The sequence below is a fragment of the Palaemon carinicauda genome, chromosome 19 (assembly GCF_036898095.1).
Source record: "Palaemon carinicauda isolate YSFRI2023 chromosome 19, ASM3689809v2, whole genome shotgun sequence".
In the NCBI taxonomy this organism is placed as follows: Eukaryota; Metazoa; Arthropoda; class Malacostraca; order Decapoda; family Palaemonidae; genus Palaemon; species Palaemon carinicauda.
Genome location: NC_090743.1, coordinates 6,870,844 through 6,884,480, shown reverse-complemented (window position 1 = coordinate 6,884,480; position 13,637 = coordinate 6,870,844). Strand labels below are relative to the sequence as shown.

General features: G+C 41.0%; 1 protein-coding gene across 1 annotated transcript in view; it reads left to right on the top strand.

Annotated features, from left to right (window-relative positions):
• Positions 1-1,711: 1,711 nt before the first annotated feature.
• Positions 1,712-13,637, top strand: part of LOC137658414 (mucosa-associated lymphoid tissue lymphoma translocation protein 1-like) — a 68,933-nt gene continuing 57,007 nt past the window's right edge. Inside the window, exons 1-3 of the mRNA XM_068393104.1 lie at positions 1,712-1,801; positions 7,137-7,313; positions 11,847-11,998. Coding sequence (XP_068249205.1) covers positions 7,168-7,313; positions 11,847-11,998 — 298 coding nt within the window. The 5' untranslated portion in view covers positions 1,712-1,801; positions 7,137-7,167. The remainder of the gene's footprint in view (positions 1,802-7,136; positions 7,314-11,846; positions 11,999-13,637) is intronic.

The window sequence follows — 13,637 nt, the reverse complement described above, 5'->3', positions numbered from 1 at the left end:
AACAATGGGCTGGTGCGGAGGACATACATCTTAAAATTAAGCAGACCTAAATAGGTACCGAGAGGTAACATAAGCTTAGCAGTAGTAACGTTAGATCCAACGAGTTAAATTCAGTGTAGTCTACCCTTATTTTGCTGAAGAAAACGTAAAGTATGGGAGTGAAAGTTTTAGGGGTAACTACAATATTGGGAGAAACTTAAATAATAAAAGAAAGAAGTAAAGAACAATGAAATGATCATCAAAATCGGTTAAATCACGTTATTTGCTATAGGAAATCATATATATCTTGTGCGAAATCACACCATGGAATAATATACAAAATTACCAAAAATTCTAAAGTTTTGAGTGATAGAATGGACAACATTGTATCCGATTTAAATGTTGAAGAGAAATTTACTATCTCTCCGGTGCACAAACTTATTATGTTTAGTCTACCCCTCCAGAAACACGCAGTAGTAAAGAGAAACTGTATATGAATCAAAATTTTCTCTTACGGTATTTATTGAAGTTACAAAGAAAATAAATTATGCTATAAACATTACATGTGATAGTGATAACTAACTGTTGTTGGGATATATGTGTTGGCTGTCTTACGACCACTTATAATATAGTGAGTAAAAGTTAATATGATGCCATGTACCAACTGATGGAAAAGACTGTAACTGTTAAAGACCAATCTCCTTGGTTTGATGGAGAGACTTTGGTGAAATGCAGGTAAAAAGACGTAGAGAAAGAAAGTGGAATTAGTTAAAAACACAGAACGTGTAGAATACAAAATTGCTGTCAATACAACTACCCAATAAGAAAGAAAAAAAGGTGAATATTATAAGAGAAAGATCTGGGTAGCCGCAACAGTTATCAAAAAGTTATATCGTCTCCTAAATGGTATAATGGAAAAAAAAAAAAAAAACCTTTGGTGGATACAGTGACTATGAACCATTAAATAATTTTTCTCGAGTTCTTTAAAAAACAAAATTGAAAATATAACCAGGTCATTGGTACATTTCAACATCAGATTAATGATACACATAAAATTAATGAGATTTAACAACATAACACAAGACGACGACATCAAGATTATCAAGAGGGCAAAGAAAACAAACTGTTGTTGCTGTTAAAGTATAATTTTCTATCATCAAAGATTTTACTTGTAAGTTATGAAGTATATGAAATAAAGGTTACATGTGTTAGGATATCCAGCTTAGAAATATAACGAATTATTGAATAAAACAGGCAGTAAAGTCTTTGATATAAAAGACAAAAAAGTCTTTCATATAAAAAAAGACAAAAAAGTCTTTCATAAAAAAAAAGACAATAAAGTCTTTGATATAAAAAAAAGACAATAAGGTTTTTGATATAAAAACAACTATAAAGTCTTTTATATAAAAAAGTCAATAAAGTCTTTCATATAAAAAAGACAATAAAGTCTTTGATATAAAAAACACAGACAATAAGGTTATTTTTATATAAAAACAACTATAAAGTCTTTGATATAAAAAAGTCAATAAAGTCTTTCATATAAAAAAGACAATAAAGTCTTTGATATAAAAAAAACAGACATTAAGGTTTTTTTTATATAAAAACAACTATAAAGTCTTTGATATAAAACAAGTCAATAAAGTCTTTGATATAAAAAATAGACAGTAAAGTCTTTGATATAAATAATAAACGAAAATTATTAGTCCTCGTAAGTATACACCCCCCCCCTCCCCCTAGGAACCCTAGACCAATCCCCCATTAGTCCCCAAACCGTAATGAGGAAAAATAGACTAAAAATTATAATGACATTTCTATATCCCAAGTAAGTGGTAGTTTAAGTTAAGTTAACAAATTGATAAAAGGGGCTTTTATTTTAAGTCATTGTGAGTAAAGAACCTTTTATTATTCAAGCTTTTATGCTTAAATATGTTGTTTCCACCTATTATAAAGGAATGATTTTAATGCATAGAGACTGACAAGTTTACGTCATTCAGAAATTTAGAATTATTGTGTAATTAAGAAGAGACATTACTTAAGTCAATTACGGGACGAAAATAGATACTAAATCAGTAAAAAGGAAATATTAAGGCATTTTTTCCATATTAGCCCAACTTTAGGTTAGCCCAGACGAAACAGGTTATTCAGTCAATTGCTAGTACAGTATTAGATTAACGTATTTTTGTTTTGTTTTTGTTTTTTGTTATTTCGAACATAATTGGAAAAGGGATCTAATTTGAAAAGGAAACAATCACAAGAACACTGCCTAACTAAAGGTTCCCCAAATTGCCTAAAGTTCTGTACCTAACCTAGGAGCCATGGTAAAATTCTAGAAATGGACGGAACAACATTTTAAACGGAGAAATTCGTTTTTAGTTATTAAGTAATAAGTTTTCACTGAATTTAGCTTTCATTATTACAGGGAATATTTTTTTCGTTAAATAATTCTAGGAGCCTTTGTATGTCGGCGGCCAGTTCCTCCCTTGTGGATTTAAAATGGACATGAACTAATCCCAACTTCCCCTCCCCCAACCTAACCTACAAGCTGTGTCCTTACCCACTTACCCCCCCCCCCCCTGCGATCCCCCTTATGCTACCGTATTCTAAGTCAGCTGTAATCATATATGCAGGTGGCCGCTATCATACACACACCCCGAATTCTATTTGTTTTTGTCGGGTGTCCCCCCTTATCGGTAGATATATATATATATATATATATATATATATATATATATATATATATATATATATATATATATATATATATCACTAAGTTTTCCTTTACAGTATATATGTGTTATTTTCAAAGAAAACGGCTGATTTTTCATAGGAAACACCTGTTGTTTAGTAGATAAGTTTTTCTGTCCACAACTATAATATAACCCTGGGGCTATGACCCCTTGCGACTCCATCTTAGACTTCCATATCCTTAGCTTAGCCTAAGACTAAGTCTCCACCCTGTGTTTGCTTCCTTACTGGCTTCACTCTTGCCATGGAAACTCAAAATCATATTTCTTAAATTGGGGGTGTATGTATGATAGCGGCCACCTGTATGCATGATGACCGCCAGCTAAAAATACGGCAGTGTAAAGGGGGTTGCAGTGGGGAGTCAGCCCCCCATCTCTTGCTAGGTAAGTAGCTAAGAATGCAGCTTGTAGGTTAGCTTAGGTGGGGAAGTTTAGGTTTGTTGGTGTCCATTCTCTATGCATGTGGAAGAAATTGGCCGCTGGTATACAAAGGCTCCTTAAATTGTAAAACTAGCGTCATATCGTATTTCAGACTAGGATAAACAACAATTTCCAAAAGATAAAATTGATTTAAAAAGTAATAAGAAAGTTTGCACCTGCCTCGACAAACTTCATTCATCCCACGTGGTGTTTAAGTCATGATTTCTAGAATTTTAAAACACTGCTAATTTTGAAAATATGGAGTTCCCCAAGTATTTTCATCTGAATAGTTTTAATTGTCTTTAAATACACAAGGAACACTATATTCTTCATTAGGAATATTGTACTACAGTAAATTTTTACTGGTTATCTAATTTTATCATGTCTCAAGACAAAGTGTATGCAGTAATTGTTTGGAGTATTTATAGGAAGTTGAGATGCAGTTTAAAAGATGAATAAAACCATCTTAATGAACCTAATGTATGCTACCCTACCTAATGTAACCAATGCAGTAAATGATAAAAAATATGATGTACCTGACGGACCACAAAAGGTAAAATTATAGATCCTAGAAAGTAGACTGAGGTGGTATGGTCATGTCATGAGAAGAAATGAACAGTATATTGGGAGGAGAGTCATGGAAATGGAGGTACAGGGAACGAGAAAGAGAGGGAGACCAAAGCGAAGGTGGGTGGACTGTATCAAGGATGACCTTCGATCAAAGGGATTAACCGGTGATGAGGTGTGGGACAGAGGTAGATGGAGAAAGCTGACCAGAAACATCGACCCTACATAGAAGTGGGAAAAGATGTAGACAAAGAAGAAGAAGAAGACGGTACAACATTTCTATAAGGAAAAACAGCTTTTTGACATTGTAAATGGTGTGTAGTGTGCTTTTAATGAATTTGACCTTTATTTTCACTGCAAATAAGCCGTTATACCATTATGGACCCCCTCCTTTCCGACGGATACAGGAGGGAACCTGGGACTTCGGGCGTGCAAAAACAGGACAAAACCTGATTTTTTAACACTTTCGAGATTTGTAAAAGGCCACAGAATCTAACAAACCCACATACCTAACCTAGTAGTTTTCAGGTCAGAGACCTAGTGGGGGCCTTCCATTATGATAAAGTAAATCACAAATAAATCCTTACCATAATCGCACTTGGGATACTTTAACCTTAGAAGGATAACACATTGAACTTTTAAAAATTTATTCACTACACTAGGAGTACCGTATGATCGTCACTTGCCAACTCTTGATTGTCACTCACCAACCCGAGATCATTACTCGCCAGCTCCTCGTTGTCAGTTAGCTTGTGATCATTACTCGCCATCTCCTCAGCATTTGCCAGCTACTCATCATTTACCAGCTGCTCATCGTTTGCCAGCTACGCGACATTTACCAGCTAATCGTCGTTCACCAGCTACTTGTCGTCCACCAGCTCCTCGGCGTTCACCAGCTCGTCATTCGCCAGCTCCTTGGCGATCGTTATCTCCTCGTCGTTTGCCAGCTCCTTGTTGTTTGCCAGCTCACAAGCGTCGCTTGCCAGCACGTGATTGTCACTCGGCTCCTTGTGATTGTCACTCGCCATCTCGTGATCTTCACTAGTCAGCTCGTAATCACAACTTGCGAGCTCGCGATTGTCACTTACCTTAGCGTGATCATCATTCGGCTGGTAGGGATCGCCACTAGCCAACTCATGATCATCATTCGCCAGCTACTGATCACTGTTGCTCTTCCAGGGACTCTTCACCGACTCTTCACCGGTTCACCTTCGCATGACCAACTCACGATTGACGAAGAGATGACATCTTTCCTCCTTTTTATGAGAACTCGCCTTCAACTCGCGATCGCTGCTTGCCCTCTCGTCCGAGGATGTTTTTCATCCTGCTAAGGGATTCCAGTCTGCTCGTCACCTTCAACTGATGCGTTAATGCTCGCCGCTTCAATCTTGTGAGCCCTCTAGTCACTTGATGACCAACCCTGTTCTTACTTATGCTCGTGAAGTACACTCGCCCAGATCTGCCATCCCCTAGTCCCATGTATCCAGGACCTGCCTAAACCTCTACTTATGCATGAGAGCCTCTTCGTTCATGGGGTGATCATCACTTTCCAGCTGAGTCCCAGCATGGCAGACGTCCAGTACCCTTTCCAGCTATCCAGAAAAAGTCTTTGAGGATCCAGCTATCTTCCTCTACCATTACTACATCGTGCTCTTTCAAGCCAGAGCGAGAAGCCATGCCTATGCCCATCATACCAGGTAAGAGAACTCACTCCCCTTCATTCCAGGTTCCAAGGCCACGAACTCCAAGAAGGGGATCTCCATCGCTTAGCCTTCCTAGGGAGATTCTTGTCCTCTCTGAGTCGGCCAAAGAACCTTCTTGGTTCGATGCCTTAGTGAAGGCAGTGCGTCGAGATGTCTTGGGTGTGCCCCCTTCAGACCAGGCAGTAGCTAGCACTCCGAGGATCCTGTTAGAGAAATTAGTCCCTTCCAGTTAGGCCTTTCCTCCATCTGGTCCTTGACGGAAAGCCTCAGGCCCAGCCCCTCCCATGCCTCCATCTGGTCCTTGACGGAAAGCCTCAGGCCCAGCCCCTCCCATGCCTCCATCTCTGAAGATGTTCATCCCTCTTATTAGGAAGGTGCGAGGAGCAGGAGTGGTAGGGGACATCCAACAGGACTGCTGTAAGTCCAAATGAAGCTGGTGCTGACGACGAAGAAAAGGAGAATGAGGCACCTGAATCCTCCTATGGGGTACACCAGCCACCCTCATACAAGCCAAGGCTCCCAATCTCCTTGGGAGATCTCTGACGTCCTCGTTCTGTCTGTTAGCAATAGAGGTAGTCCCTTCGGAGCTACGTCTTGTCTCCAAGGAGACTGAACATCCGGTGGCAGTTTCTTCAGCAAGAGCGGAACAGCCCTCCTCTAGGCGGGAGGAGTCCTCCAGACCATCGCTGCTGGAGGAATTCCTTCCAGCCTGGAAAAGAGACAAAGGACGCCAAGATGGTTCCTAAGAACGTTTCAGCCAGGGCGGCAAGGCATCTTCAAGAGAGGCCTTGTGGGACCACTCTGGTAGCAAAAGGAGCATCAGCAATTGACAAGCTCTCCTCTTCAGTTGAGTAGGAATCCAGTTCCATCAAGCTCCTATGCGAAGGGATCTATCTGCAAAGGAGCAGGTCCTCCGGGGTGAAGTCCTGACCATTGAGAAGAAGGGCGCTCTCCAGAGGGTCTCGGACATATCCCCAGGCTTTTTCATTCGACTTTCTTGTGAAAAAGGCATCTGGAGGCTAGAGACGCGTCATCAACCTTTCAGCTCAAAACAAGTTTGATCTACAAACTCAGTTTAGCATGGAGACGGCAGACACGGTCAGACAGGCGGTAAGACCACTGGACTTCATGAGCACACTGGATCTCAAGGACATGCATACTTCCAGATCCCAGTCCATCCATCTTCAAGGACTTATCTCAGGATCATACATGACAACACAATACCAGTTTTAGAGTATGTTAACAAAATGAGAAATCAAGTTAACTGGGGTTTGGGGATGTCTGCTACATCTTAACTAGGAGAAATAGAGGGTTTGCATGCATCTATATAAAAAGGATTATTTCTTACTTGTATCACCGCTGAGTTTTTCATTGATATTATTGATAGCGCATACATTTCAGGTAAATATTGAAATAATCAGTTTTAATTTGATTTTTTAAAATTTCAATTGTGTAGGTACCAATCTGAATTTTGTAAGAAGGATTGAGGGATTTTTACCAATATAGCTTCATATATCACAATCCCACCTCTCAAACATGTAAAGAAGGATGTCCTATGACTGTAAAGAAGGATGTCCTATGACTGTAGAGTAAAACACCCATTAATATCCACACTCCAGTAAGCTAATATCCAAAATTGTTCTGTATGTTAGATATTTTAAATTGCTTATTATGGAAATGGGGAGGTATTTCCTTAAATTTAAATACTTTTAACCAATTTCAGATTGTAGTGAAACATTTTATGAGCAGGCAACATGCATATATTATCATCAAAATTGAATTTTGCTGATATTCCTTATGAAGTGGAAAAGAATTTGGAAAATGCACTGAAAGAGGATAATAATTGGAAATCTGTTGCAAGTTTTATACAAGATTGGTTCGCTGAAGATCCTGTTCTGACGTAAGTTCTCTTGGCCAATATATATACCTGTACTGTGTTTTTTTATATCACTAATAATGATTTGTTCTTACACATAATACAAACCCTCGTAGCTGGAATGACCGTTTAGCTTTTTAACGAAGTAAACATAGTTGACTGTTGGGTGACTGGTAATCCCCAAGTGGAACAACACATGTTAACTACGGCTTCAGTGGTATACAGATGTACCTCCCTGCGTCCTGCTTTGGCTGCTTAATTTTTTTTAAGCTCTTTCTGTGTAGAGAATTTGGTTACCTTGAAGTTGATTGGTGATGTTGGTTCCTTGGGCAGACATGCTGCTTTGCCTTTTTAAGCTCGGTCAAGGAGGTGGCCGGGACAGGAGCGAGACTGACATCGATCCCCACCAACTATGTATCTTCTACAGGGGGCATGACTGCTCATAGTCACCCTTGTGACGAGAGTATGGAGAGGCCTCCTGTGCATTGGGTGAAATATTCAAACAAAAGTAAGAAGTTAAAGAGGAATTCATCAGCATTAGACTTGGTAGTGCCCAAGCTGATGCCGAAGAAATTCTTTAGCTCTCTCCTCCCAACTTCAGGTCCTTAGACTTCTTCTAGGGCTTGGTCCCCAGAGGAATTTGCTCTGGGGTCTTTTGAGTGAGACATGAGTATTGCATTCCATCAGCGAAAGTATGACACCCCTGCCTCTCTCTCAAAGTTCTGTACACCCATCATTTAGCCTGCTGTTGACGACCTCTCTTCCTGGAAGAACCTCGATCTTGGTATTCTGTGGCCTGCATTGAGTATTGATGGTGCCCCATCAGTGGAGAAGCTTCTGGAGGTGCTAGTACCTAGAAAACTTCTTTGCCTACTCCCTCCTCTTCATCTTCACCACATGCAGAGGAGAGTCATGAGATGTCATCCATTGATATGTTCTTGCCTGCTGCTGCTGCAGATCCTCCTTCGTCTGCTCCAGGGGGATCGTCACCAGCCAGGAAATTCCTGTCTTTTGGTGAAGACAGATTGGATTGGAAGCATTTTTACTCTGCTTCCCCTCTTACCTCTTCAGTTTCTGCCTTTGTTTTGCTTGCTGACCCTTTGAAGCCTGCCCTAAAGAAGGAAGAAGGAATTACCTAGGCACAGGATTACTGGTCAGTCTGGCTCTCTGAGTCTCAGTCTGGTTCCTCAGCATGGTTTCATGGGAGCCTCAAAGCTTCTATTAAACCCTTTCCCCTGTGTAGGCATTGTACTATGAGATGCTGTGCAAGAGCTGACACCATTGTTACCAGTGCCAAGTCACGCAAGATATGAGGTATGAGCACTATTGGTCAGGACACAGAGCCTTGCTCTCATTCCTTTCCTGCCCAAAGAGGTTCCCTTGATATATCGTTGACTCCTCCATGTCGACGAACATTGCCGCGCACTCTAACTTTAAGAGGCTACTCCTAAGAAATTTACTTGAGGTGTTGAGTCCTCTGATTGTTCCTCTTGCTTACAAGCTCCACAATCACCATGCACAAAATTATCTCCACGCACTTGAACACCTCGTAAGCTTGATCACCATGTGCATGAATGCCTCCATAAGCACGATTGTTACCACTTACACAATCACCTCCAGGCACGTGATCGTTGCCGCATGCGTGAATATTTCCACTTGTAAGATCGGCAGCAGATCTCCGCATTCCAATTCTCCAAAGGTAAAAGATCCTCCTACTCAAGCTGTACTCTCTAGGTCTCCCTGTTCTCAGTTTCCCCCCTTTCTTTGTTCTCCCATTCTCAGTCCCAAAATTCTAGACCTTCACATTCCCAGCTTGTATGTGCCTGGTCTCTTTTTAATCCATCACTGAGGGATCATTCATTGAGTTACCAATCACAGTGTTTGGTCTTCAGGTACGAGGAGGACACTGACCCAGGCAACTCCTCGCGAATGAACAAAGAGTGAAAGCTTTTCTAATGTCTCTGAGGTTTAGTCGCTTGTTTTGATCCATCAGTGGAAGACATTTCATCACTAGTCAGACCAGCAAGATTGTCTAATGCACCGAGACCAATCTGAGAAAAGGTTTCTCTTTGGAACAAGACAGGCCAGACTCCAGTGACCCTCTTACACGTAAGGATTGTGTCTCCTGGCGGTATACTGTACCCCTGCACACCATTGTGATATGGATAAGGAAAAGGGAAAGAGAGTAAAGTGCAGCTCAACCTCGTATTCTGGATGACGATGTTCGGTTCCTTCTTCCACTGTGGAATACTAACCTCGTTCTGTTGGTGTAGTCCAAGTATACTCCAATGGGTAGGAGGTACTTGCAGTGGTTCCTGTTGAGTCCTCTTCCTTCGTGAAGGGAGAAGGGTCTTGGGATGGTGTCTACCCTTTGGTTCCTGTTTCAGGCCTGTTGCCAGCAGAAATTGAAAGTCCTAAGACAGAGACCACCTACATAAAGGTCCTGGCCCTCATCAGGAAGTTTAATGACCTTAGGGAGGTTTCCACAAAGCCTATCACAGGTAGGATGACGGCGATTGATCCAGATTTTGATGCCCATGAAAGGTTGAGACCCTCCTAGAGCTACCATTGTTGGTAATTGTGTAGGGCACAGCGAACAGAATCAATTCTCAGATCTCAGGTGTAAATAATTCTTTTCATGCAAGTTGGTCTACCAAGATCTTACCTCCAGCCTTCTCGTGACAGCGAAAATACTATGCACTAGAAGCAACACCTTTGCCTTTTCTGATTGATTCAACAGCATCATCTCAGATGATAGGCACTACAGTGGAAAGCTCGAGTACTGTACGAGGGCATATTGTTCTCGGCCTCCTGATTCAGCTGCTATAGAAGCTGCAGCCATGGTGAGCCTGCAAGCAACATCTTGGGTTGACAACTGGTCAGGGGCAGTAGTGTACTTCTCTTCATCTCAGGATCTGTCTCTTCTGGAGATGAAGAAGTACGACGACCTCATTTGTAATACTGTACAGATGGCTCCAAAACCGATGCTGGCATTGAATTTGGAGTATAAAGTAATGTTTTTAATTGTAGAGGTGCACTTCCTCTAATAGCTTCCATATTTACGGCCGAACTATACGGCATACTAACCGCTATTGAAAAAGTAGCGTTGGAAGGGGGGGTTAATTTGACCATTTTTAGTGATGCAAAGGAGTATCCTTCAAGCTTTAGAAGTTTTTAATTCCAATAACCCTTTAGTTTTAAAGATTTTTGAACGGCTTTTTACTATTGGTTTTAGAGGTATAATAGATCAATTTTTCTGGGTTCTGGTACACGAAAGTGTGTCTGGAAACGAAAATGCAGATTTACTGGCAAAGAAGGGTCTGTACTTGTACAAAAATTTGAGGGCACATGCCCTCAGTCAGAAGTCAGTCTACTTCCTTAGAATGTAGTGAAGGTACTTTGTTCACTGAAAGGAGCCCCCTTACAAATCTCTTCAACAAGACTCAGATCGAGACTTGATCCTGAAGACATTCTTCCTTCTAGCCCTGCCTTTGCAAAGAGAGTCAGTGAGCTTCATGGTCAGTCCTATGATATTGCCCATTCAAGAGGACAGGGGCAAGTGACACTCAATTTCGTCCCTGAGTTTGTAGCCAAGACTGAAAATCCGGCTGTAGAGGATCCTAGATTCAGGCTGTTGTGGATTGAGAGTCTCTTATCCGTGACTGACGATTCTGATCAGCTGTTACTCTACCCTGTGAGGGCACCTGAGGAAATATCTGAAGAGAACTGAAAGAGCCTGCCCACAGATCAACAGGCTCTTTGTGAGCATGGGGATGGATAAAAGGAAGATCACTAAGAACTTGATCTCTTCCTAGATCAGGCTAGTAATTGAGAGAGCCATTCAACAAGATCACTCTCATACCACTGGGACAGTCTCCAGCCAGTTGGGTTTAGGACTTCCACCCACAATTAGATGAGTCTCCTATGTAAATAGCATAAGGTTTGTCTATAGTGTCGGAGCAAATGATAAATTTGGAAATAATTTGTATTTTTTCTAACTATACGAACCTGGAGCTCTTTACACATACTGATCCCGCCATCACCTACCCCTAGAAGTCCTGCCGCTATTGCAAAATGATGATGTTTACTATTGCTGGTGTGAGTGAGGTGGTGGGATACCCCCCTGGTTTTCAGCTAGCTCCAAAATAATACTCCTATGTAAAGAGCTTCAGGTTTGTATAGTTAGGAAAAGTACAAAATATTCCCAAATTTGTCATCTTTTTGCCATAAAAATAATGATGCTCTTCCTGAGGAAGCTTTATATTATGCATGTCTGTTATCTATGGTAATGTTCTGCAGTAGTAGTGTGCTTGTAACTCTCTAACTGTTCTGAAGCCTCACTCCTCGACTTAGTGTTCACCCTTATTATGGATAGTGTTTTTTAGTTTAAAGGCATAGTTACCCTGTTTAATTTAATTATTTAACCAGTTTTCTCCCCAGATGTGTTTTGTTATCAAACCTTATAGACTTACAATGATGATGTTGAACTATGAGAGGTTTCATTGTGAAATACACTTCGCTCATTTTTATTCATTAAAGTTGAATCTTCTATTTTAGCTCGGCTGACATCCGGGAAATGGAACTGAAGGGGTCTCCAGCAAGAGATTTAATGGACAAATTTATTCAATTGTACTTTACAGTAGAAGATGTTCAATTTGTTCTTACAAAAAGTGGACTCACTAAAATTGGAAATCTACTCATAACAAATGGTAAGTATAATACTGTACAACGCATTTGTGATTTTATTGAAATGAGAAAAGTGTATACAGTATTGATGTTTTCATTGTTCAGCGCATATATACACAACAATAATTTGTTCATATGTGTATATAAACCTCTTGTCTTTTAAAATAGGGGAAGGTTTTCAGTGGAGCTGGAACTGTTTTTAAATTCGTTAACAAGGTAGATAACAATAGGTGGTGAGCGTGGGTGAGTAACCCCGCTTCCCTCGCTGGTTGGAAGCTCTTCACTATTGTTTTCAGTTGCAATAAGTACTGCTATTCTATTGTGCTCTAACCAATAGTTTTGATCTTTTTTCTTTTTCTTTGAGAAAGAAAATGTTGGCTGTTGCTGTTTGTGACTATGGATGTGAAGGAGATTCGTACTTGACGGGGAAAGGGTGAACGCTGCAACTGGTTTATGGCAAAACCGGCTGTAGATCCACACTTTCTCTGTGCGTATTGCAAGGGGCTTGATTGTTCACAATCATATGTGTATACCGAGTGTAGGTTGTGGCCTCCTTTGCAGTGGCAGATGTATGCCTTGAGGGTGAAGAATAGAGCTAAGCTTTCTCTTGTGTCTCTTTTGGCAACACCCATGAAGACTCAAAGGAAGTCTTTCACCTTTTTCGTTCCCTTATCTAATGCAACTGCTATCAATGATTCTGTGCATACACTGTGGCTCAGTCCCTGAGGAGTATACATCAGGAGAGATGAAACCTCAGATCTATGTAATCGCGCTTTTCAGGCTCAGACTCGAGCTCCTTAGGTCTGACTTTGCTAAGGAAGCAGGTAGCCTGGTAGCTTTGACTACCTGACCCCAGTGACCCCAGTGCCAGTATCTTTTGTTGTGACATTAGTGATTAAGAGTGATGTAGCTTTGACTCCAATGCCAGTGACCCCAATGATGTCCCATGTGGTGTCCCCGTTGGTGGTGCCTCGTGATCCTGAAGCTCAAGAGGGACTGTGAAAGCGTGCCCTTTGACACCAGTGGTAGTATTAAAGGTTCCATCTCAAATTGGGGCATTAATGTTTGGTGTAAGTTGGTTCCATGGTGAAAAATTCTTGTTGCCCCAGTACCTGGTGTTACTCCTTGCATCACCTCTGATCCAGTCACCTTTATATTTGCTACCCCTACCCTTATTCCTATCACTGCTACCCTTTTGCCTATGATTCTAGAGCCCAAAACCCCTGTGTCTGTGTTGCAAGCCACAGTGAGTGTGCCTACCCTCCCTCCAATGAAAGAGTTCCCCAGTAATGTCATCAATGTTCGAGCAACTAATGTGGTTTCTCCCTGGAGCATTGTCATTGAAGGTCGCTCAGAAGTCAACTCCTCAACTTGCAAAGCCTGAGGTGAGAGTAAGCAATGGGAAAAAAGATGCACATTCTTCCTCCTCCAAATAAAACACGCCACAGCTCTGCTAATCCTGAAATCTGTCTTCTGTGAGTGATGTCATTGCTACTTCATCACTTCATTGAAAGAAACCATCATCCTAGTTGGAGACAATGGTACAACCACATCACTTTACGCCCAACCGCTATAGTTTGTTGGGCAATAACAGTAACTCCTCTTAGTGTGTCTTCTTCAAAGTGGGATAGAAGCCCAAATTGTTTAAGGAAAGTAACAGTA